Source organism: Mercurialis annua, linkage group LG8, assembly GCF_937616625.2.
Source record: "Mercurialis annua linkage group LG8, ddMerAnnu1.2, whole genome shotgun sequence".
NCBI lineage: Eukaryota > Viridiplantae > Streptophyta > Magnoliopsida > Malpighiales > Euphorbiaceae > Mercurialis > Mercurialis annua.
In genome coordinates, this window is record NC_065577.1 from 42,379,760 (window position 1) to 42,403,730 (window position 23,971).

The 23,971-nt window shown below is 33.7% G+C and overlaps 5 protein-coding genes and 1 long non-coding RNA gene across 6 annotated transcripts; 2 read left to right on the forward strand and 4 right to left on the reverse strand.

The window, feature by feature from the left end:
* Positions 1-3,489: 3,489 nt before the first annotated feature.
* Positions 3,490-3,987, reverse strand: LOC130014926 (uncharacterized). The gene is made up of 2 exons (XR_008789716.1): positions 3,896-3,987; positions 3,490-3,803 (listed from the first exon to the last, which is right to left on the reverse strand). It is a non-coding gene; the product is annotated as an uncharacterized LOC130014926 (long non-coding RNA).
* LOC126662231 (protein VAPYRIN-like) lies at positions 3,801-6,327 on the forward strand. Its single transcript, XM_050356140.2, has 2 exons — positions 3,801-4,805; positions 5,730-6,327. Exons 1-2 carry the CDS (start codon positions 3,810-3,812, stop codon positions 6,165-6,167), a joined length of 1,434 nt encoding a protein of 477 aa, XP_050212097.1. The 5' UTR covers positions 3,801-3,809; the 3' UTR covers positions 6,168-6,327.
* Positions 6,328-8,004: 1,677 nt separating this feature from the next.
* Positions 8,005-10,351, forward strand: LOC126660295 (peptide-N4-(N-acetyl-beta-glucosaminyl)asparagine amidase A). The gene is given in 1 exon segment (XM_050353707.2): positions 8,005-10,351. A coding segment is annotated over 1 exon segment (1,782 nt). The 5' UTR covers positions 8,005-8,045; the 3' UTR covers positions 9,828-10,351.
* Positions 10,352-10,860: 509 nt separating this feature from the next.
* Positions 10,861-16,739, reverse strand: LOC126660294 (probable methyltransferase PMT23). The gene is made up of 8 exons (XM_050353706.2): positions 16,150-16,739; positions 14,853-15,002; positions 14,489-14,759; positions 14,232-14,342; positions 13,682-13,853; positions 13,277-13,531; positions 12,390-12,584; positions 10,861-11,614 (listed from the first exon to the last, which is right to left on the reverse strand). The coding sequence occupies exons 1-8, from the start codon at positions 16,618-16,620 to the stop codon at positions 11,428-11,430; spliced, it is 1,812 nt and encodes a 603-aa protein (XP_050209663.1). The 5' UTR covers positions 16,621-16,739; the 3' UTR covers positions 10,861-11,427.
* A 1,261-nt stretch (positions 16,740-18,000) lies between these two features.
* LOC126662113 (putative F-box protein At3g16210) lies at positions 18,001-19,167 on the reverse strand. The gene has a single exon (XM_050356000.1). The coding sequence runs from the start codon at positions 19,165-19,167 to the stop codon at positions 18,001-18,003; it is 1,167 nt and encodes a 388-aa protein (XP_050211957.1).
* Positions 19,168-20,191: 1,024 nt separating this feature from the next.
* LOC126660969 (uncharacterized) lies at positions 20,192-21,426 on the reverse strand. The gene is made up of 2 exons (XM_050354696.2): positions 20,930-21,426; positions 20,192-20,824 (listed from the first exon to the last, which is right to left on the reverse strand). Exons 1-2 carry the CDS (start codon positions 21,402-21,404, stop codon positions 20,514-20,516), a joined length of 786 nt encoding a protein of 261 aa, XP_050210653.1. The 5' UTR covers positions 21,405-21,426; the 3' UTR covers positions 20,192-20,513.
* Positions 21,427-23,971: the final 2,545 nt, after the last annotated feature.

Consider the following 23,971-nt stretch of genomic DNA (forward strand, 5'->3'; position numbering starts at 1 on the left):
GTAAAGAGTGCGTGTTTTTTGGGTGATAAAGTTACCTCAGTAGCAGGGAGATGTTGTTAGTGTTTTCGCTTGGTGTTGACAGATGGAGAGAGGTTAGTGGCTGTTTTGTGACGGTCAGGTGAGGTTAGTGTGGCAGAAATTGTTTAAAGGTAACGACTTTGAGTTTGTTGTAGGCTAAACTTATCTTTATGCCCTTATAGTTTCAAAATTTTATTTATAGGTCCTTTCCCAAACTTTTATCTTCATTTAGTTCTTATACTTAATTTATTTTGAATTTTAGATTCTTTTTTGACGGAAAAAAAGCTTGCACTATACTCGTGTTTAAAATACGCATGAAGTAGAACTAGACTGCCAAACTAAATTGACACGTTGGTGAAATATATCACCAACGTGTCAATTTAGTTTGGCAGTCTAGTTCTACTTCATGCGTGTTTTTAAACAAATAAAAATTTATAAGTACAATTGAATACAAAAATTAAAAAGAAACTAGATAAACATAAATTTTTAAATGTAGAAAACTTTTAACATTTCCGACTTGAAAATTATTAATCACTTAACTTCCATTCATAAAGAGACCTATTAAATAAAAAAAACAAATAATAAAAGGACTTATTGAATAACAAATTTTCAATAGGGACCGAATAAATAAAAAACTGGAAGTACAAGGGTCTTTTATATTGAGCTGCAAACCTATAGAATTAGCTGCTTCCTCTGCAATCTTTTTGGACTCCTTTTGTGTGTTTTTCGTGGTGTTGGGCTGTTGGTAATTTGTGTAGAGATGAATTGAGTCACTTGAAATATTTTAAGTAAGTAGTTGATTTCTAACTATGTTACTAAACAAATTGATTAGGAGACATGAAATATTTGAAAGGTATGGATATTCATAGCCTCATAGGTTATTCAGCACTGTAGCTCATGAAACAGTGGGGGCGAAAAAGTGATCATAGTGTCATTGCCTAATACTAATATGTACACAAAATGAATTTATCTATCTATAATATAATTCATTTGCTAAAATACTATCAAATTTACTCGTAGCTCGTTTCAAGTGCGGTTTTGCATCCATGTATTTTCATTTTACATGTCATTGTGCAATATTCGACAAAATGAATCAAAATAAACTTAGCAATACATGAAAAATGCCAGTGCATAATGTAAATTTTAAAGATTGTGGTATTTATAGTAAATGGCTATTAATTATTGATAGATAAATTCATTTTGTCATATATTTACCACTTTTTGGCCAAATTCATTATTTGAACATAAAAAATGATAATGTTTTCTGTTTTTTTTAATCTTTAATAAGTAGATATTTGATGGGTAGAGAATTAAATTCTTGCTGCTTAAGTCACAAATACAGTATCAAAATTGAAAATGTACTGAGACTGTTTACATTTAACTTTCTATAATACCAAAAACACACAAAAAGAACAACTATATGCAGTCTCATTGATCAGAAGGTGACTCATCGGCCAAAAGCTCTAAAAGATTTCTAGCCCTGCGTTGGATAGTGAGAACGAGAGCATGTACCCATGAGAATTCAGAGCTTTTAAGTGAAAATAGTACTGTGAGATTTGAAATCTCTTCGCCACTGTAAATAAAACAAATTCAAAAGTTAGATCAACAGACTAATTATATTAACAAAAATTGGAACAGATTAACTTGAACTTGAAGGACAAATTTCTACCAAATCTTGATATTGATAATCTTGCCAAGGTTCTTTGGACGGATTTTCTCGTGCATAATGGCGGTCGTCCTTTATCGTGCGTAACATATATACAGAGAAAGCAAAAGATTAACCAAGGTTTTACAAATTGAACTGCGAAAATGGAGATCAAGTAATCAATAATCAAAACAACGTTGTAGAATTTGTAACAGAGTCGTTAATTCGTTATCATAAGATATCAGAACAATAAAGATCAAGAACAAGCAAAAAAAAAAAATAGCATTATGAACACAAAAAGACGGTACAAATTTCTAATAGAAACTGAGATTCCAAAAATTGTTAAATATGAAGTAAATATACAGAGAAATCAATATTTTCCAAAAAAGCAACAAAAAACAGAGATCGCAAGCGATAGATTTAAACAGAGGAAAACAAATTCAAGATCGTATACAAAAACAAGATTCAAAGTACACAATTACTCAAGAACCAATGACACTAATAAAAAACAGACGATCCTCATTCCTAATTAATCAATGTATCACGCAAAACGTCGACGTATTACCGAAATCAAACAAAGAAAAAGCAAAAAAAAACAAGTTGAAAGAAAAGAGAATACCCATACCATATCTGATCAAGCGGAGCCTTGCGAGCTAAAATCTGACGAGAGGAAAACATTCTAACTTATTAAAAACCTGTCTACTTTTGTGATGAACTTGAAACTACTGAAGAAATGAGAACAAAAAAGAGAACAAGATATCGAAAATGGCAACAAAAATAACGACAAAAAGAAGACAAAAAACAGATGGAAGAAGGAAGAAGACACAGAAACAGTATAAGAAGAAGGCGACGATCCTTGTTATGAATTTCTCTATATCTTGGAGAATTCTCATTTGAAATGACGACGTTTTTAGACTTTTTTTGTCACTGTGTTGAAACTGGTAACAGATTATAAAGAGTGACGACCCCCGCCACGGTAGAGTGCGCGCGAGAGTTACTTGGGCTGTGACTAAATATTGGTGACTGTAGTGACAGATGGGTGAGATCTTGTAGTCTGTGTTATGACTGTGAGGTGAGATTAGCGGGAAAAACTTATTATAACGAACGTCGAGTTTGTTATTTATGTGGGTCTACAGAATCTGCTGCGTTTTTGTGTTTCTTTTGTTCTTTTTGTGTCCCCTTGTTCCTCGTGGGGTATCAACCCCGCTGACGTGGCTATGGTAACAAAATGCGGAATTTATCTATTGCATCTTTAAGGGAAAAAAATGTGATCCAAAATCTAAATATTTTGGTAATCCATTAAAAAGGCTCACGTAATTTTATGTTTTTATTTATTTAATTTCTTTTTAAGTTTATTATTCTATAGGAGCTTATAATATTCATTTTCTATAAACAGAATGGGGGCATATACTTCAAGTGATTAATAATTTTCACATTAAAAAGCAAAAACCCTTTATACTTTCAAACATTTAGTTGTATAGTCCTTTTTTAAAGTTTTAATTATGCAATAAACTCTTGTACTTTTCAATTTTATTGATTTTATGTTTCTAAAAATCTAACGATATTATACGTTTTGCTACTATATGAAATTAGTTTCACACGCATTTGTAATTATTGTACTACACTCTTTTTACGTCCAAAAAATAAAAAAATAATAATAATTCCATTAGGCCTATTTAAAATGATTTTTTTTAATTTGAAGCACAATAAACAATATTATCCTAATTTTTATTTTATTTAATATTAATTGTTTTCAATTATTTTTGGAAAGTCTATAATGTTTTATTGTCTTCTATATACCGTAAGTCTTAAGACAAGAAAATAAATAAATCAATAAAACCATTTTATATTTTACTACTAATTTTTTAGATATTATTAAATTAAATAAATTTTAAAATATATTGTACTTTTGAGAATGTTTCTGACTAAAAATTCCTCAAACCGCCCCACTTTGTCGTTTTACTCAATTCTCATGTCGTTATCACTATCTTCCCCAGCTCACCGCTCACGAACAACTTGAATCAACCGACCCCACACCATCACATGCATAAATCATCTCCATAACCAAACACTCCACAGTCCACACCATATTATCTATCATCAGCTTATCATCTTCCCTCTCCAAATCCGCCATTAATCTCTGCTAATGGAAGAAAAACCACTCATAGAACTCTCAGACTCAGAAATTCGCTTAAATTTCAAACTCAACTCAAAATGCAGGGCAAATATTACCATAAAGTCCCTCTCCTCAACAACTCCAATAGCTTTCAAAGTCCAAACGTCATCGCCGCACAAGTTCTTAGTCAATCCGCCGACCGGGGTAATTCCGCCGTTATCAGTCACCGTAATTCAAATCATTCTTAAACCTCAGACTCATCTCCCGCCCACTTTCCCCCGCTCTCGCTCCGACCGTTTCTTGATCAGAACAGCGTCGTTTAATCCTCATTATAACTCTGATAATGATAATATTAATTCTCTCCACTCTTTTTTCTCTACAATTTCTCATAGTTTAGTGTCCAGTTTTAAGCTGAAAGTTGCTTTTGTCGGACCGTTTCTTCTCCGGCAAGCTGTTGTTTCCGGCGATGTTGACTCGGTGAAGAATATTATCAAACGACAACGGTCAATTCTTGCTGAGTTTGCTCCGATTGAAGCTGAGTCACTTCTCCGACTTGCAACCGAGTTGGATGACCCGGAGAATATGGTGAACTTACTGCTTGAAGCTGGTTTAAAAATTGACTCACGAGTTGGAGTTGATAACGGTAGAAGTAACAATAATGTGGGGTTTTATGAGAAGTGGGAATCTAAGGGCTGGAGTGAGCTACACGTAGCGGTGGCGTTTGATCGGACGGGTGAGGTGTTGAATTTGGTGGAGAGACTTGGGACGTTGGATTTAAGAGATAAGGAGGGAAGGACACCGTTGCATTTGGCGGTAAGTAGGGGAAATGTAAGGTGTGCTAAGGTGTTGATAGAATACGGTGGGGATAAAGATGCTAAGAGTAAAGATGGGAGAACTGTGTTGTATAGAGCAGCGGCTAATGGTGACCGTAAGATGGCTGAAATGTTAATTGAGATGGGGGCTGACCCCACTGTTTGTGATGATCGTGGCCGTTCAGCATTTGATGTTGCACGTGATAAGGGACATGTAAGTAGAAGTAAAACTATTTACTTTTTAGTTTTTACTTTCATTGCTTGAGGTAATTTTATTTGGAGTAAAGTGAAATTTTGGTCCCTTAATTTATGAGTCTAGATCAATTAAGTCATTTAGTAATTTTAATCAATTAAATACTCTACTTCGATAATTAAGGATTAGATTCTATAAAATAAAAAAAATTCAGGGATATATTTTATTTTTAATTGACTTAAAATAAAAGTTATTATTCTTAATTGATCTAAAATTAAAGAATTCAATATTTAATTAAATGATTAGATATGAGTTAATTGACACTGATAGATTAGTTCAAACACAAATGACTCGTCAGTTGTATTGAGGGCTTAGCCTAATGGCTAAACCTCTCATTTGTACGCCTGCGGTTAGGGGTTCGGCCTCTCGCAGTCGTGGTTTGCCTGGTTTGAAATGGTTAACAATAATAATTCCCGCTAACTCATGCTAATAGCGAATATATATTAGTTCTATGTCTGATTAAAAAAACTAGATAATTGATAGAAACATTCAATTTTTTATAATTCAAAATATTGATCGAATTTTCGATACACTTTTGGTTATATTACTTACTAAAGTTTGGGATTTAATTTTTAAGTAACTCCTAATTTGATTTATCTATGGCTAACGATCAAATTAATACAAACGTTTGACGATAATTACAATTCTATTTTAAATTTTCAATTTGTTAATTATAGTCTATTTGATTTATTTCGTTCCAATTATAGCTAAGGTTGTTAACGTCTTGATTTATTTTGTTTCAATAAATTAATATGAAATAATTTAATATTAGCTATAATTGACAAACTTGAAATTATCGTCAAGCGTTTGTATATCTTTGGTCATTAAACCTCTATTTGTTGATATTATATGACATTTTAGTGATTGTTCTTAATAAATTTGCAGGAGGAGATTGTGGAGATTATGGAACAAGGAGAACTTGTACTAATGGCAGCTAGAAAAGGAGACTCCAAGCTCCTTCAATCATTACTCCACAAAGGTGCAAATGCAACTTACACTGATCAATACGGTCTAACACCTTTACATGCAGGGGCAATCAAAGGGCACAAGAAAATAGTATCAACCCTAATTGAATCAGGGGTAAATGTGGAAATTCAAGACAATGAAGGACATGTTCCACTTCATTTAGCAGTAGAAGGTGGGAGTTTAGAGACAGTTGAGGTACTGGTAAATAAAGGAGCTAACTTAAATGCTAGGACTAACCATGGAGCCACACCAGTCTACTTGGCTAAAGCCATGGGCTGTGACGACATATTGGAGTTTCTTGTGAACAGGGGAGCCTCTTTTTCTCATTCTCCTTCGCCAATCGCTCATTCATTATGATCTTGTGGATAATTTTTTTTTTTTTTGATAATTGGTGAGGGGGAGCGCTTGTGGGAGGGGGGAGCGCTTGAGTTTGTTGTTTTCTTTGTATAAATAAAAATTCTTTTTTTGAACATTATACTTTTTGATCGTTTTATTAGGTCACACGTTTTAAATTCTAGTCTAAAGACTACTTGTACGTTTTAGAAATCTAACTACTTATAATTCATGAAAAAACTAATTTTATTATTTTCTTCATCGATAGATTGATATAGCAAAGACCTGAATTATTATTAATAAAAATTGGACTTATTTAAAGATACAATAATCACTTTATATTTTAGTAAATGAATCGACGATTAAGGGTTTTTGACATTTTTGTGTCCCTAAGACACAAAAATTCCATTTTTGTGCCTCCCAGGCACAAAATTCTCATTTTGTGCCTGGGCCCACGCAGCCTGCTATCTCAAATAGCGGGCTACACACCAGCCCGCCATATGAGATGGCGGGCTGGTAGTTAATTAGGGTGATTAGCTTAATCACCCTAATTAATACTAGCCCGCCATCTCATATGGTGGGCTGGTCCCCCCAATGATTGGGGAGAGAGTAATTAACTCTCTCCCCAATCATTTGAGGCAGATAATGATTGGGCAATAATTGCCCAATCAGTTTTTTTTAAAAAAAAACTCTTATTTAAACAATAAATTGTAATTTAAGTTAATTATTTTCGGGTTATTGTTTTATGAACTGTGTAAATGCATCTAGAAAGATCAAGAAAATAGGGAAGTTGATATATGAAAAGTAAAATTTTATCAAAAGAATTTGGTTAAATCAGTTGCTTAACACACCCTATAATTAACATTTCTACGTACAGATAAGCAGACTCAAGATTCCAATAGAATATTATTTCGTTAAAGTGTAAGGTAAAATTGAATTGAATTGAATTGAAATAAGGGTTCAATTCAAATTCATCAGATATTAAAGATGAGTTTGTCTGAGTTATATTCTTTTGTCATAGGTTTTAGTGACGCTGCTGGGATTGCTGATAAGTTATTTCTTTTTTCATGTTCATGCCTTTAATTCAGCCCTTTTTTTTAATGAAGCTCAGCTATTTACGTATTATTGGTAATTTTAATATTGCTGATGTTGTTGGAAGATTGCTAAATTTTGTGTGAAATTCTTATAGTTTTTGTTGCATGTTTGCGAATTGAATTGTCTGAACCAAAAATTTCATCTTTTTTGTTGGATTTTGTTTAAAAATGATGAATCGTAGATATAAAATACTCGAAAGGGAATGTAAAACTCTAAACATTTCAAATTTTACAAAATAACGCTCGGAATTGTCCGAAAATCACCTGAAAATAGTTAGCCTAAATTACAATTTATTGCTTAAATAAGAGTTTTTTTTAAAAAAAAACAAACTGATTGGGCAATAATTGCCCAATCATTATCTGCCTCACAAATGATTGGGGAGAGAGTTAATTACTCTCTCCCCAATAATTGGGGGGACCAGCCCGCCATCTCATATGGCGGGCTGGTGAGCAGCCCGCTATCTGAGATAGCGGGCTGTGTGGGCCCAGACACAATAGGAGACATAAAAACGGATTTTTTGTGTGTTAGGGACACAAAAATGTCAAAAATCCGACGATTAGTACAATCAAAAAGCTCTACTAAAGGGATCAAATTAACATTTTTATTATTCGATTGAGATTTTTATTGATTAACCCTAATTTTTGATTTTTAAAGATTAACCCTAATTTCTATTCCTCATTGACTCATTATAATGTCCTAATTGATAATTGATTTAATTTCAATTAAATAATAATAATAATATGGAACAACAACTACTAGGTAGGCTGTAGCTAGCTACCAAATACTCTTCATTACCAAATAGAAAACATGAAAAAACCTTCCTCATCACTCCTCCTCCTCCATCTCCTCCTTTTCATAACCACCTCACTCCCCCTTCAAATTTCCTCATCTCCAGACCATTACATAAGAAAATCCTCTTCCACGTCATCATCACCAAATCCTCTCCAATACCGAAAATACTTCGAGTTAATTCACCCCTTACCGTCCGATCACTCATCTCCATCATGCACTCTCCACGTCATCCGCCACACATTCGGAAACACAATCAACCAACCACCGTACTCCATCCCCTACTCTCCGCCTTCCAACTGCTCCTCCACCTGGCGCCACGTCACTCTCGAGCTCCGCACCAGCTCAATCGGTAACCAGTACGATCGCATCTCCGCCTTATGGCTCGGCGGCGCTGAGCTTCTCCGTACAAGCACCGCTGAACCAACCGAAGACGGCGTTTACTGATCGGTGAGAAAAGATATCACTCGTTACTCTTCTCTTCTTAAACAGAATGACCTCAACTTCACTCTCATGCTTGAGAATATCGTTAACGACGTCTTCACCGCTGTTTACCGCGTCGACGTCACGCTCTTCTTCTACGAAACAGTTAGTCTTCCGCCTCCGTTGCTACTTAATAATCATTTAGCTCTTCCTAATGCTTTACCGTTTAAGTCTAAAGTAGACTATGAAACACCGTCGGATCTGATAATTCCGATATCGGCGTTTCGAAACGAGAGAGGTCACTGGTTTAGAATAGAAGACGAGTCAGATGTTCATTATACGAAACTTAGAATCCCTAGAAACACATACAAAGTCGTTTTGGAGCTGTACGTGTCGTTTCATGGAAACGATGAGTTTTGGTATTCGAATCCGTCGAATGCTTACATTAGAATGAATAATCTAACTACTACACGAGGAAATGGTGCGTTTAGAGAGGTTTTTGTCACGATCGACGGAATGTTTGTCGATTCCGAAATTCCGTTTCCGGTGATCTTCACCGGCGGAATTAATCCGTTATTTTGGGAGCCAACGGTTGCTATAGGTGCGTTTGATTTACCGACTTATGATTTTGATTTAACTCCGTTTCTAGGTATGTTATTAGACGGTAAGGATCATGTGATCGGTTTAGGTGTTGGTAGTAGCATTTCGTATTGGCTTGTTGATGGAAATTTGCATCTCTGGTTAGATAAATCTGCTGCTAGGGTTACTTCTAAGTCTGTCATTTATCAGAACCCTGGCTCGTCGATTAAACAACAAGAGAGTTTCAGAATGTTAGATGGTTCGTTAGCCATTAAAGGTAGAAGACAGATGAAACTACTCGGTTGGGTTAAATCCGGCAAGGGAAATGTAACGGTTTCCGTTAGCCATAGCTATAAGTTTAAGAATTTCATAAGATTTACGAAACAGGGTACTTTTAAGCAAGTGAAACAAACAGTAACGTCGAGCCGAGAAGTTCGGATTTTGGATGAGTTAGGTTTTTTACTCAGTCTTGTTACTGTTAAAAGAAGGTATCCTCTTAAGGTGGATACTCTGGCTCTGCCTGGAGTAAAAGACGATATGTACAGGCTTTATACTAATGTTAGTCATGCTATGGTTGATAAGATTAGAGTTGGAACAGTATCGAGCTCTGTTAATAATAAACAGATTTGTAGTGGTTGGATGGATGTTAAGGATCATGATGTTCTCTCGGGGAAAGCATGGACGAACCAGACATTGACGACTGTTGATGACTTCGGCTGTTATGTTCGAAGTATTGTGGTGATCGATGGTAGTCTCTTGAAAGATAATTCAACTGATATCTGTCCCTCAGTTGTGTAACACTTGTGTAAACAAATTGGTAATGGTTGGATGGATTTTAGGGTCACAATGTTATTAGAGGGGAAGCATGAACGAATCAGACGTTTATGACTCTGGTGTTTACGTTCGGAGTGTTGTAGTGGTTGATGGTAGTCTCTTGAAAGATAATTCAACCGATAGTTGCCCCCCCCCCCCCCCCCCCCCATTTGTGTAACAGATTGCTAACGGTTGGGTGCTGTTAAGGGTCACAATGTTATCTCGGGGAAAGCCCGGATAAAGCTGACGTTAACAACTGTGGATAACTCGCGTTGTTATGTTTGAAGTGATTGATGGTAATCTCTGGAAAGATAATTTAATTGATATTTCTTCCTCATTTGTGTAACATTTGTTGTTTGTTGATTTAATTGTAGACTGTTCTTAAACTCAGTAGCAGTAGCAGTAGTGTTTGTTGCCATTCTTTTGTTGCAGTAATTCTTTTTTTTAAGATTGTGTAGTCTTCTTTGAGAATTGAGATTATAGTATTATTGGGCGTTTGTTTTGGTTAAGTGTCTTAGCTTTCAGACCATAGATGGAGTTGCAGAATTGTGCAGGATCTATAACTATCATACAGAAGAGTTTGATGAGTTATTAGAAGCGTGCATTCCGTTATAATCAATTTGATTTTTTAATTTGTTTCATTAGTATTCAAATTTAACTGAAAGCTCTCGTATACAAAGAAAACCGAACTGAAATATCAATTTTTATATTATCGAATTATATCAAACTGAACTTATCGATTCAAATTGGTTATCCAGTTTAATTCCGTTTTTGCACACTCCTTACTTCCCCAATGGGAGAACCAATGAAGGCCCCCCAACTTTTAATAATTGGCTAATAATATAAGAAATTAATATATATTGCGATTTAGCCTCTCCAACTTTCAAAAATTTCTCTTGACATATAATGCATAATGCAATTTAACCCCAATATAGAAATCATGTCTCCCTCATTAGGGAGAGTGAAATTAGGAGGATGAGGTAAATTGGCCGACAAAGTTTACCTTACCACATTGAGATAAGGCCAATAATATGTCCTCTATATACGAAGCTTCACTGAAATTGAATGTTTTCCTTACAAGTCTTGTATAGCTGAATCAAGCTGTATAAAATCATTCTTGTTCCTATTATAATCTTCACTTGTAGGTCTATTTAAGGATTTACACTAACAAATTGAGAGAATAGACATACATATAGATTTTTGGGGTGGTTACAAACAAATCGTGAACTTTAGCTTATTTTACAATTTTAATACGAGCTTTCAATTTTAATAATTTAAAACACAAATTTTTATTTTGCAAAACAAAACACTGATCAATTTTTTGTTGAAAAAATCTTGATATAGACGCTGGAATGCTATTTATTCCGGTGTCCACGTCAATATATTTTCACAAAAAAGTATCGTGTTTCGAATTGCAAAAAGCATAATAATTTGCGTTTTACATAGCCAAAGTTGAAAGTCCATCTTAAATTGCAAAACACGTTAAAGTTCACGATTTATTTTCCTCATCTCGAGATCCATCGAGTCATTTTTGACTTTCTTCCTCCTCTACCCAAGCCAGAGCAAGTCAGAATACATATGCCTGTCAGCTGGGTCGCCAGAAGCCTTTCCGGCCGATGAGAAATTGCCCTTGATAGAGAGTAGTTGACCAATGTAGAGTATTCAATATAGAAGTAATATTGTGAATCATTTCCATAGTATCTTGAATCAGAAGATGTCCTCCAGGTCTCACTAGTCGATCAATCTCAGCAACTACCTCTATAATGTCACACCTAAACAATTGCAAATTGCAAATTGCAAAATAAGAAGCCACCACTAGGAGTAGGGGTGATAAAATAACCGATTCGGTAAAAGGGACCGATTCAAAATTAAGTTAATCGAATTACTTTATCTCTTTAATTGAACCGGCTGAATTAACCAAACTAATCAAAGTTTTAAAAATACAAAATCAAAACGACCATTAGTAAATAAAAAAGAAAAACAAAGAACATTAGGTTAATTCGGTTATTTCAGTTAATCAAATGTTTAAAATCTTACCCATAATCCAATCAATTTTTTTATTACCTGAAAACTAACTAACAAAATTAACTGAAAACTTTTAACCGAATGAACCAAAATAGATCGGTTTATTACTTTTAACCACATTTGTTCTCACATCTAACAAGAAGTGTGCAAAAACCGAACCAAATCGAAATAGATTGGTTAATTCAATTAAGATGGTTTAACCACATTTGTTCTCACCGTTAACTAGGAGTATGTAAAAACCAAACCAGATTGAATAACCAAACCAAAAGAATGGTTCAGTTCAGTTTGTAATTTTAGAAAAGAAAATTGGTTTTCAGGTCAGTTTGGTTTTTAGAGTAAAATAATTTCACTTCAATTTTGATACAAACCAAATAAAAAAAACAAACCAAACCGACTGGCTTCATTTTGAAATATTTTAAATTATTTTTCAGTTTGGTTTGAAATATATAAGATTCCTAAAAGATTAGCCACCACAGCTTAGAAGCATAATAAATAGACCCTTTATAGGTTTTGGCACCATACCTTTGTGTTAGTTCTTTGAAGAGAAAGCTGGAATGCAGTAAATCATATGTTCTAGGGTAGGTACTCAACGATTCACACCAATCGTGATACATTCCGATCAACCCTCTGTCGAAAATACCAGACAGCGTGTCTTGAGTGTGAACCGGAACAATATTCATCACCCAGTAAGGAAGATCAACAAGTGCTGCTGCAAATCTGCACAAGAGGATTAATCAACTCCAGTCTACAAAACATCTTAGAGAGAGCAAGCATTACATAGAATACAATCAAACCACATCATCTATGTCGCAAGGAAACGGATAAGCGAACCGACTTTTTTCAAAATATAAGAAACGATAAGTATGAGATAAATGTATGAACTATAATGATATAGGCATATATTTATAAAAATATTAAAAATTAAATAATTAAATAATTTAAAATTGCATTTATATAAAAAAATTCATACAAATTAATTAGTATATATATGTATATATATATATATATATATATATATATATATGATAATTAAATAAATTAGTTCAAAATAATAATTTATTTGCTAACGTCATAATATTATTTGAAATCAATACTTCATAGTTAAAATAAATATTTAAAAAGCTCCATTTCATAATTATAATAAAAAAAATTATAATTCAATAAAACTAAGAAGATAAATTTTCTTTGTGGATAACTCTTTAGATTTATTTTTATTATAGGAAACGGAATTCCTATTAAGAAACGGGTGTCTGATTTTTATTATTGACCGAAACAGCTCCAAAATGTGTCATATAAGTTTCGGAGAGTTTCGTAAAAGGCAACGGAGAAACAAAGTTTTCTCAAGGTTTCCATTCATCATAGCATATCATATTTGCTTCAATGAAGCCAATCTTGTTTTATAAGCTTACCCTCCATAGCCAGCATTCATATCCATTATATTCCGTACGCTTGACCAGTTTAAAGCAGGTGCATTTAGATAAACATCAGATACGAGCACCGACCAGTGTCTGCTATCCTCATAAAAAATTTCTACAGCATCTGGTCCGGCTAATAAGCTCGGAGGCACAGTGTTAAGCCTGTCGGGCCATGCTGCAGGCCAGCTCATCGCACCACCTTGGCTATCAACTGGAAGTCTCGAAAGACATCTATTCAGAGGCGCATACCTGCAAAACAGAATAATTAGTAATTAATTAATAATTGTTAAAATAACCAAGTTATAAAGTGCCATTGAACACTTTTGATCAAATTAACGACGACACGAGAATGTAAGTCAAATCCAATTAATTGTCCGACTCTCACTTTCAGACACTCACCAAGAAACATTTTGTGTATCTTTCTGATCGCACAAAGGAGGATCATTTTTCTGGCGCTTCTCATAGCATGATGGCAAGACGGGCTTCTGAAAAATTACAAGTCCAATCCCGGACGAATCCATAGTCTTAGTCACATTCCTCCAGCACATAGAATTTGTTAAAGCTACCATAGCTGCATATAACATAGAAATTTAGATCCTCTTCAAATGCAATCACACCTTGGCTCTAAAGTCTCTATTACTGAGATTATTGTTTTAACCAAAGACATGGATAAACAACATGAAAGCCAAACACGGGACAGCCAAATGAAACTATGCATGCAAGTAAACGTATTCTAAGGGCTTTTGGAAATATGGAGGGCGGGAAACTTATCGAGTGCTACATGTTGATGTTTCGTTTTTGTTTCTGAAAATCTTTCTGAAATTCCCAAAACTTTATATTTTTAACTATTTTTTCTAAGAATATACAGCTTCACCAGTATTTCGGTTTCTGTCAAACATAGGATAAAAGAAGAAACAGGAAGATGAAAATAGAAAGAATATCAGCTCACAATTCCAAACTTTGCGATCTCTATTGTCATTGCGATACACTGGTGTAGCAGACCATACAAAGAAACCTCCAGGTCTGAGTATCCTGTTGAGCTCAATTAGAGGTTTTCCACCTGAATCAACAAAAAGTGTCATAAAAATCTCGAAACTCATACAATTAGCGGATGAAGGGAAGTGAAAGAAAGAAGATAACAACTTGCTTTCCGCTCTTCTAAGTAATAACATAAATCAGAAGTCAATGAAATAAATAAAGAAGTACCATCTGCATCCCAGTGAACCCTGCATCGTGCACAATGAATCATGTCAAATGCATTATCAGGGTATGTTAACTTTTGTGTGCCAATGACTGATAGTGTAGCAGGAATTCCTCGCTCAAGAGCAAGCTGTATCTGAGCCTCGTGTTCATCCTTTGGAGCAAATGACATGGTAATAACTCCTTTATCTAGCAAATAGCCGCCAAAGCTAGCAACTCCACAACCAACATCTAAAACCACCCTCGTACGCCTTCCCCATTGGATAGGAGGAAAAATCTGCAGCAGTATAAAGAAAAAATCAATAAAAGGTAATTACTCAAGCATGCTGATTGGAAGCAGATTTTGGGATAGCAAAATTCTTATTTATACCTTTTGAATGAAATTGATATAGTTAGTAACTCCATCCTTGAACTGAGTACCGCCTCCCGGAAAAACAAGGTATTCACCTTCCTTACGCATCCAGTTTTGATCTTTCTTATATTCAACAAGCTTAGAATGAGGGACATTGTCATACCAAATCTGAAATTTACAAGTAAATATCATATCATCAGCATTATCATATCCTAACAAGTATAAATGTATATCATATTATACTAGCAACAAATAAATGTATATCATATTATACTAGCAACAACTTGAGCTGTAGCCCAGTTAGTTTACCATCCAACAAACTGAAAGAAAAAGTAAATAATCTTTGAATGTATACCATATCTACAATTGGTAATCTATGTTATATGAAAATTCAGATTTTTATTTCCATTTATAGAAACACCTCTAAAACTCCAAAACTTTACATTTGTAACATGTTTTTAAAAAAAAATACTAAAAGCAGAAATTTTTAAATAAAAATCATATTATCGGCATTATCTTAAATATTATACAAACAACAACTAGAGTTGTAGCACAGTTAGCTCAGCATCCAAAAAAAACTGAAAGATGAAGTTAATAATCTTCAAATATATATTATATCTACAATTGGTAATCTATGTTACACGTAAAACTCAGATTTCATTTCCACTTATAAAAATCCTATGGAACTCTGAAACTCTAAATTTGTAAGATATTTAGTAAACTCTTAAACTCTATATTAATAACATATTTTTGTAAAAAAATAAGTAGCATTATTCCATTTCTCATTTGAGCATTTCCCGTTTCGGTATTTCTGTGCTGCATAGTTGGTAACTGCATCACATAAAAGAAGAAAGAAAAGGAAAACATTCATTCCACTTAAAACAAAAATATGGAACACAATTAGAAATAGAGAATACTAGTAATACCATCCTATGTAGCACAGACACGGAATCAGGACACTTTGACACAAACATGGAAAACAATGTTATTTTAAGGTTTCTATGCCAAAAATGAAGTTCCCCATTTCAAGCGCCAAATTTCCGACATGTTTCTAAAACGGGAACCTTGATCTAATGAAGTATTCGTGCTATTACCATCTCTAAATTGGCTTTTCTAGCTCCCACATTAAGTAGCTTCACTTACACCAAACATTATACAAATAATCCAATTCTAAACTAGCATCAACTAAACCATTTTTCCATTAAAAAACAAAAAAAACACCAATTAAATCACCTCAATACTTCCAACACAAAAAACAATCAAAACCCAATAAAAAACCAACAAAATCTTACCAAAAAAACAAAAATAACCTCACCATATCCCTACTTTTCGGCCAAGAAATCGGACTCTTATACCCTTTCGGAAGCGGAACCAAACATCTCGGACTCGGCTTCGGACAATGCCGCTCTCTATGCTCCATATGCCTCCTTGATTCCAACTCCTTAACAGCCTTAGCATTATCCAAACACGGTATAAAATCCACCGCCACGTCACCCTTACACAACCGCCACGGAATCTCAAAACCCCCATTAACGTTACCACTGACATTATCACTAACCGTCTTATTACTGCTTGGGGGCGGAACGACGGCGTTTAGCGGCGGGTTTGGGTTTGGGATCGGCGACGGCGACGGATTTGATTGTTTTTGAAGATCGGCGAGTGAGAAGTAAGGGAATTTTGTGTTGTTTGTTGATAAGAAGACAGTGGCGCATATTAGTAATACGAAGAATGTGAAAATGAATGGGAATTTTTTTTCTTTGATTAGATTTGGTACTGTTAACGCCATTTTTGTTTTCAAAAAGCTTGAGATTATGATTAAAAAAAATTAGAGAAATTTTATGTAATGTGGTGATCTGAATTGAATAGTTTTAATGGAGTCTGTGAGTTGTTTGAGCAGAAAATGAATGATTTTGGCGCATTATTGTTACGTATTGATTGAGATGGGTTGGTTGACAAATTTTGGGGTGTGTGTAAAGTTTGAGGACTAAAAGTGGCTTTTGTTTGTTTTGCTTTTTTTGACTTTGGTAGATTTCGTTAATGATTAATGTGTTTTATGGACCGACAGAAACACATTAATAATAACTAATCTTTATTTTTAATCTGCTTAACTCCAGGAAAAGTTTCTGTACTTTATTTATTTAGTCTTTTTTTAAAAAAATTGTTTTTTTAATGGAAAATAATTTCAATAAATCAAATCGGAATCAATTACAGAGGTCGGAAACTAAAAAAAGTGACAAAACCACCCTTAAGAACCTAAAATATAACTGGCATTTTGCGTCAAAACATGCGCAAAATAAAATTGTGAGACTACTCGTCAATTCCACACAATCTTCAACTAATAATTCTGGTTCGACAGGAGCTCAAAAAGGACAAAAACTACATCCAAAACATCCGATAATATTGTCGTGACCTTTCAACCAACTCAAAACTTCACTTATGCCCATGATTCCTGCCCAAAAGAATAAGAAAGACTAAATAAACATGTATATTATTATTGAATCCGATGATAATCAATTATTTAGTCTTTCTTATTATTTATAAATGATGATGATGGAGAAATAATAAAGTTAATCGAAGCTACCCATTAATTATAAAACGTATATTAAATATAAATACTAGTGTTTATAGATATTTAAAAACAGCCTATTACATAAAACAAAGATTTAAAAATCTATAGCTATGGAGAAGCCGTTGTTGATATAGCACGAGCAGCAAACCTAGGTTATGTTGGTTGGTGCAAAGAGACTATCTCTTCAATCATTCTTTCAGAGTTCAAGACTATCCTCCTTTTCACCTGGTATATAGTCGAAGAATCTCGTCTATAGGAGTAGACGTAGATGAAAAATGTCGAGGATAAAAGATCAATTTGTTCGCAGATGTCATCCGGGTCCTGTTGTTGCTTCTCGTGTAGGAAAGTAGAAAGAAACGATTGATCAGATGCATAGCAAAACCATATACATACTCGTTTACCGATCAGAGCTTGCAGCACGCAAACAAACAGCAGAAAAACGACGAAGAAGTGTTATTATCCGAATTTGCATATGAATTCATTCGAAGTTTATTTTACAAGCGCAGGGAATGAGCAACAATATGCCTAGCCGTTGATTGCGCTGATAATAACATTGTAAGAATAATAATTGAAATTCGAATAATTTCGAAGATCAATTCATCTATTGAGCAACACTAAACTTTCTACATAACTAGTAATAAAAGTACAACTTTTTCCTGATAAAAAATCATGGCACCTAACTTGCCCATTTACTAAGTTGATCCCAAAAATAATATTTTCAGGGTCTCTACTATAGAACAATTCCTGCCCAAACCATCCTATCAGCGTCGACACTCCAATACGTGACCACGGATATAGGCGTCTCCCGATACCTGCCATAGTGAAAACCTTTATCCACGAACTCGACACACCATAATCTTTCATTATCCATAAGTGATTAAGCACATCATTACGCTGCCTTTCTCTGAAGACGATACCGACTGTTGAATCATTATATGCCAATACATCTAACGCCAACGGATCAATTGACGGGGAAGTCAAATCTTCCGGCATATCAATTTCCTGAAAAGTCTCATCGGTCACATTGAACCCCAATAACATATTACATTTATCTTTGCGAAAATGCCAATGAATAATCCCATTAACAATAGCCTGGCTACCCGGAACATAGCAAATCTCGCAATGTGGGATGCTCCGAGAATCCATAATCTTCCATGAGCCGGAATTGAGCGAAAAAACTTCAGCTACCGATCTGAAACCTGCAGAGTCATAAAAATTGATCATCTTCAATAACTTGTAGTCGTCGCTGCGGGAATCGTATCCAAATCCAACAAGGCAGCGAGTATGGAACAATAAATTAGGGTTTGGAAGAATCATAGATTTTTGAATCGATGGATTCCAGAGGATCAAAGTTTGGGGACGAGACAGCTCATCGGATTTCTCTTCGTAATCGTCACCAACAACGCAAAGTAAGCCATTGACGGAACCAGTGAGCCAGAAGTGTTCGCTGTAATGCGCGAGAGGAAAATCCTGGATTCGGCAGATCTCGGGATCTGGGTTGTTGAGGGAGACGTAGTGAGTGTCTGATTGGTTTACTCTGAGCTCGTAGTTGAAATAATGGCGGAAACAAAGGGCTAAGGGAGCATGGCTGCGAGTGATTTTCGATTGATTGCGGATAAAGGCGGAGTCTTTTATGAGAAAATTCCATGGCTTGCAGACGGAGGTGCAACGTACTAGGGTTTTTACCGGCAGCTTTTCGAAAATTTCAGCTTTTAATTCTTCATGGAGGAATTCAAACATGTTCATGTCATCTCTTCTTTTCATATTTAACTTCAAAGCCAGAGTTCAGCTAAATTTGTCGGAGATACCAGAAGTACTTACTCTTATGGAGTTTAGTTTTACACGACTCAAAAACGAAAAAAAGGGTCATTTACACCCCTCAATTTGATTAACAATATCAATTTATCGCTTTCCTTGATAAATGAATCCAGATTTTGTCATTTTTTAATCAATTTGAATAGGCTATGAATTATCCATGACTCCTGATTTTCGGGGTCCCATCATAAAACTTCATGATGTTTAAAAAAGATCATTAAAACCCTAATGTTTGTGACGGTGCTCATTAAATCCAAAATTGGCGATTTTCCAATAAAAAAAGTGACGTGGGCGACTTATTAATGTCAGAAACAACAAAAATCTGACTCCATGTCGATTTTTTGGTCTCAGAGGATTTAGTAAGCGTCGCCATAAATATTGGAAGATTTAATGCTCGTTTGTAAACATCAATTTTGTGATCGGACGCCAAAAATTCTAAAGCCAGTGTTATTAGCTATTTAAATAGGGCATGATTACTAGTGTAAATGAATCGCTATAAAACTAAACCCTTTTAGAAACTTTAAAAGTGTATTTGAACGAAATTTTCAGAAAGAACACATTTATTCTTCAAATAAACATTAAAAATATAAACTCTAAACCCTAAATTTAAAAAAAAAATCAGAAACAGTAATTAAAATTATATACTTTTATTATTTTATAGAATAAGAGTAAAATAAATATTTAACAAGAATAATTATAAAAGTTTAGTTTTATTTTTTATAAATTTTTATACACAAATAATAATTGATATTTTTATCTAAAAAATTACTTTACACTTTTATAAATTTTATAATAGTTAATAATTATAGGAAATTCATTTGATGGTCAAATAACATAACTTTTAATTATTTAGGGTGAAAATAATTTTATTAATTTCTAAATTAAGTTATTTTTTTATTTTAAACTCACACTTCATAATATAAATATACCATAAATTCTAAATTACAAACTCTAACCCTTAAATTTTAAAATCTTAATATTAAGTTACAAACCGTAAATTCTAAATCTTAGACCCTAAATTCAAAACTGAAAATTTTAAATCTTAAATTTCAAACACTAAATCTCGCATCATAGTTACTAGAAAAATAAAATATAATGAAAATTGGAATTGGAATTAGAATTAGAATTAGAAAAACCCACAAAGCAAATCGTCACTAATGACCCTCTGAACTGATGAAAACAATTAAAAAAATGCAAATAAAACCCTAAAAAGTGAATAAGAAAGATTGAAAATTGGTTTCGAACTCTGGCGTCAATTACCAGTAAGCTACGGCAGTAATTGATATTAAACGGAATTAAAATGAATTTGTAAACGAGTCCCAAACATCACCGTCAAACTTTTGGTTTTCCACCCCTATCCTCGCTGCATATTGGGCCATCGTTTCAATGGGCTGGTTCAACAGAGTGCCCTCTGATTGGGCTTGGTCCATAACCACCGCCAATTTATCTATTTCATCACCGCCCGGGATTCCAAGAACCTCCGCCATTTCATCTATTTCATCACCGCCCGGTACTGCAAGAAACTCTGTCAATTCATCTTTTTCATCGCCGCCCGCCGGCATTTCATCTTTTGCAAGAACCTCCGTCAATTCATCTTTTTCATCACCTCCCGCCGGCATTTCATCTTTTTCATCACCGCCCGGCACTGCAAGAACCTCCGTCAATTCATCTTTTTCATCACCGCCCGCCAGCATTTCATCTTTTTCACCACCGCCCGGTACTGCAAGAACCTCCGTCAATTCATCTTTTTCATCACCGCCCGCCGGCATTTCATCTTTTTCATCACCGCCCGCCGGCATTTCATCTTTTTCATCACCGCCCGGAATTGGAATAATCGCCGGATTTTCGTCTTGTTCATCATCGTCCGAAAAATCAAGAACCAAAAGAATTCCATCTTGTCGATTACCGGCGGGCAATCCAAGAACCACCGGCCTTTCAAGAAATATGGAATCTCCGTATTCTAATGCCCGTCTTTCCGGAGAAGACAATTGCCGAATGTTCATTAGTCTTCTTTGATCATATTTTCCCTTCACTAGAACATTTAGTTCATTCTTTTGAACTCTACTCAGATTTCGAAAATGTAACAAATCCGTAGTCAAGAACTCTATTTCGGCATGCACAGAGGTGTTTAGCTTATGCGAGAGAGTTTGAAAATCATCGTTTAGGTTAATAACTCTGAAATTCATGGTTTACGTTAATAGGGACTGATTCAGATCAGTCTATATTTATACTAACTGATGTAGTATTTCTTATGGCTAAAGGGCTGAAAAACCCCTAACTTTTGTTTTCTTTTTCACGTTATAATATTTTCAGATTTATCCTATTTTAAATTTTTGCTTTTTAATTGCACCCTTGATTAGAAAAACTAAATAATTTTATTATTTTAAGAATTAAGATATATAAAACAACTACATTTTGTTCTTTTTTCTATTTGAACAAATTTAAACAACTCCTTAAACATAAAACAAGATTCAAATAAATTCTAATAAAACATTAATTATTAAATTTCAAAATCTCTCACTCCGCTTTCATAGGATTCTCCATCGTCGGACCCATCGATCAAACTCCACTTGTCACATATCATCGCCCGAACAATCCACCGCCGCACCCAACCGGAAACAACCAAAACAATTTCTTTTGGTCGGAGCTTATGGAGGAGGAGGAGCTGCTCCTCCTCCGAAAAATTTTAAAAATTATTTTTATGTAATTAATTTAAATTTATTATTATTTTTATTTAATGAAGAAGATGATTTTTTGGGTTAAGTTATAATATTAAAGAATATTTAGAGTAATTGATTAATATGGAGGGTTTATTTTGAATGTTATTCAAATGAAAAGAGTTCAATTTATTGCTTTAGGGTGCAATTAAAAACAAAATTTAAAATAGGACAAAATTAAAAAAATTGCAACGTCGGGGTCAAATTAAAAACCAAAACAAATGTTAGGATTTTTTTAGCCCTTTAGCCACTTCTTATTTATAATTTTATCCAAATTATAATTTTCATTTAAAATAACATATCCATTTTATATTATTATTTTTTGTTCAATCTTTCCTAAACTTACACTTTTACTTCAACGTTTTAATTTTATTTAATACTACTTTAATCAATATTTGATATTTTCATTTTCATAATTCAAATTTCTTATGAAACTTAATACATATAGAAAATGTTGTAAACTTATTATGTTTTAAAATTGTTGTTTATAAAAAGTTAGTAAAATCTATAAACTAGTTAAAAATTATATACGTAAGAAACTAATATTTTGTTAAAATTTAGTTAAAATTTAATTCACGAATATTAATTTTGTTATCTATAGTATCATTTTATACTCCCTCCGTTATTTTTTAGTTGTCCATTTAGCCAACATCGCACATACCAAAATAGTGCTCCTTTTGTTTAATTTATAAAGAAAAATACTAATATAGCCCTATTAGTTAATAAATATCTTTCAAATTAAAATATAAAGGCATTTATTAGGGATGGGTAAATTTGGAAGATAATAGCTAAAATCACATTGAAATTCTAAATCGACAACTAATCAGAAATAAATGTATTTTGCTAAATGGACAATTAAAAAAGATCGGAAGGAGTATATCCTTATTGTATAAAAAATTCTAAAGATTATAATTGAATAAAAGCGAAAATGCATGTTTAGTCCATATACTTCCACTCGTTATTTTTGAACCCTCAACTATTATAACTAAGGCATAAGGTACAAAAAAATTATGAACTTTTCAAAAAAATACAAGACAACCATTTAACATATTTTTAGTATAAAAACGACCCTCTAACTTTTAAAATCAAACAAAATAACTCTTTTGTCCATAACTTTGACTAAAAGACGTTAAGTTGCTGACGTGGCGGTAGGAAAAAGTTCAAACACACCCTTAATATTTAAGATACTTACCAATTTCATATTTATAATTTTTTTAAATATTATTTCACCATTTTTATTTCTAATTAATTTTTTTATTAAGCTCAATTAAAACATAATTAAACCAATTAAATTTAATTAAGCCATCGTCGCCTAACCTTCCCGGAACAAACGGCCCCCGACCATCCCGAAACAGAAGACCCTCGACATACTGAATTAACTTCTTTCCTTTTAATTAAAAAAATAACTCTCTGTTGTAGCCGGAGAACATACATGGTATGTTCTCCGGCGAGAACAGAGTGGACCTGGGTTTGTCCCCGTCGAAGAACAGACACAGATCGCATCTATTCTCGGAGAATATACTAGGGTCTGTTCTAAAGCGGAGAACACACATGTGTCTGTTCTCAGGCGAGAACATTGTTCTCATCTCATCAGAACATACCAATGTTCTCTGGCGAGATAACGAAGGTCGTTTTTTTATAATATTTAATTAAAAAATTTAATTTGGTATGTCGGTGGTCTTTGTTCTGGGAGGATCATGTGATGGTGGTTTAATTTTTCAATTAAAATATAATTAGATAAAAATTGTGTAATAAGATTTAGTTGATTTATTTGATTAGGTTTAATTAAATTCTGATAGATTTAATTGAATTTTCATATCAGACCGCCGGAGGAGAAATCTTTCAACTTTTTTTAAAAAATTGTTCTTGGTTTCGACGTGTTTATTAGATTTGGATTGGTTTGATCGGGTTTCGATTGGTTTTATGTTGTTTTAATTAGTTTTGATTTGTAATTTTATTTAATTATATACATTCGAATGAAAAAAAGAGTGAAAATGGATAAAATACTAATCTATCTATATACTTATATAATTGAG

What these genes read in the sequence shown, in the direction of transcription:
- LOC126660294 (XM_050353706.2), bottom strand. Translation starts at nt 16,620, where the DNA reads ATGGCGTTAACAGTACCAAATCTAATCAAAGAAAAAAAATTCCCATTC. An exon ending in ATATCAATTTCATTCAAAAG is followed by an intron (nt 14,760 to 14,852) that starts GTATAAATAAGA and finishes ATACTGCTGCAG; the next exon opens with ATTTTTCCTCCTATCCAATG. An exon ending in GATACACAAAATGTTTCTTG is followed by an intron (nt 13,532 to 13,681) that starts GTGAGTGTCTGA and finishes TCTGTTTTGCAG; the next exon opens with GTATGCGCCTCTGAATAGAT.
- LOC126662113 (XM_050356000.1), bottom strand. Translation starts at nt 19,167, where the DNA reads ATGAAAAGAAGAGATGACATGAACATGTTTGAATTCCTCCATGAAGAA.
- LOC126660969 (XM_050354696.2), bottom strand. Translation starts at nt 21,404, where the DNA reads ATGAATTTCAGAGTTATTAACCTAAACGATGATTTTCAAACTCTCTCG. An exon ending in GGTTCTTGCAGTACCGGGCG is followed by an intron (nt 20,825 to 20,929) that starts GTGGTGAAAAAG and finishes TGCCGGCGGGAG; the next exon opens with GTGATGAAAAAGATGAATTG.
- LOC126662231 (XM_050356140.2), top strand. Translation starts at nt 3,810, where the DNA reads ATGGAAGAAAAACCACTCATAGAACTCTCAGACTCAGAAATTCGCTTA. An exon ending in TTGCACGTGATAAGGGACAT is followed by an intron (nt 4,806 to 5,729) that starts GTAAGTAGAAGT and finishes ATAAATTTGCAG; the next exon opens with GAGGAGATTGTGGAGATTAT.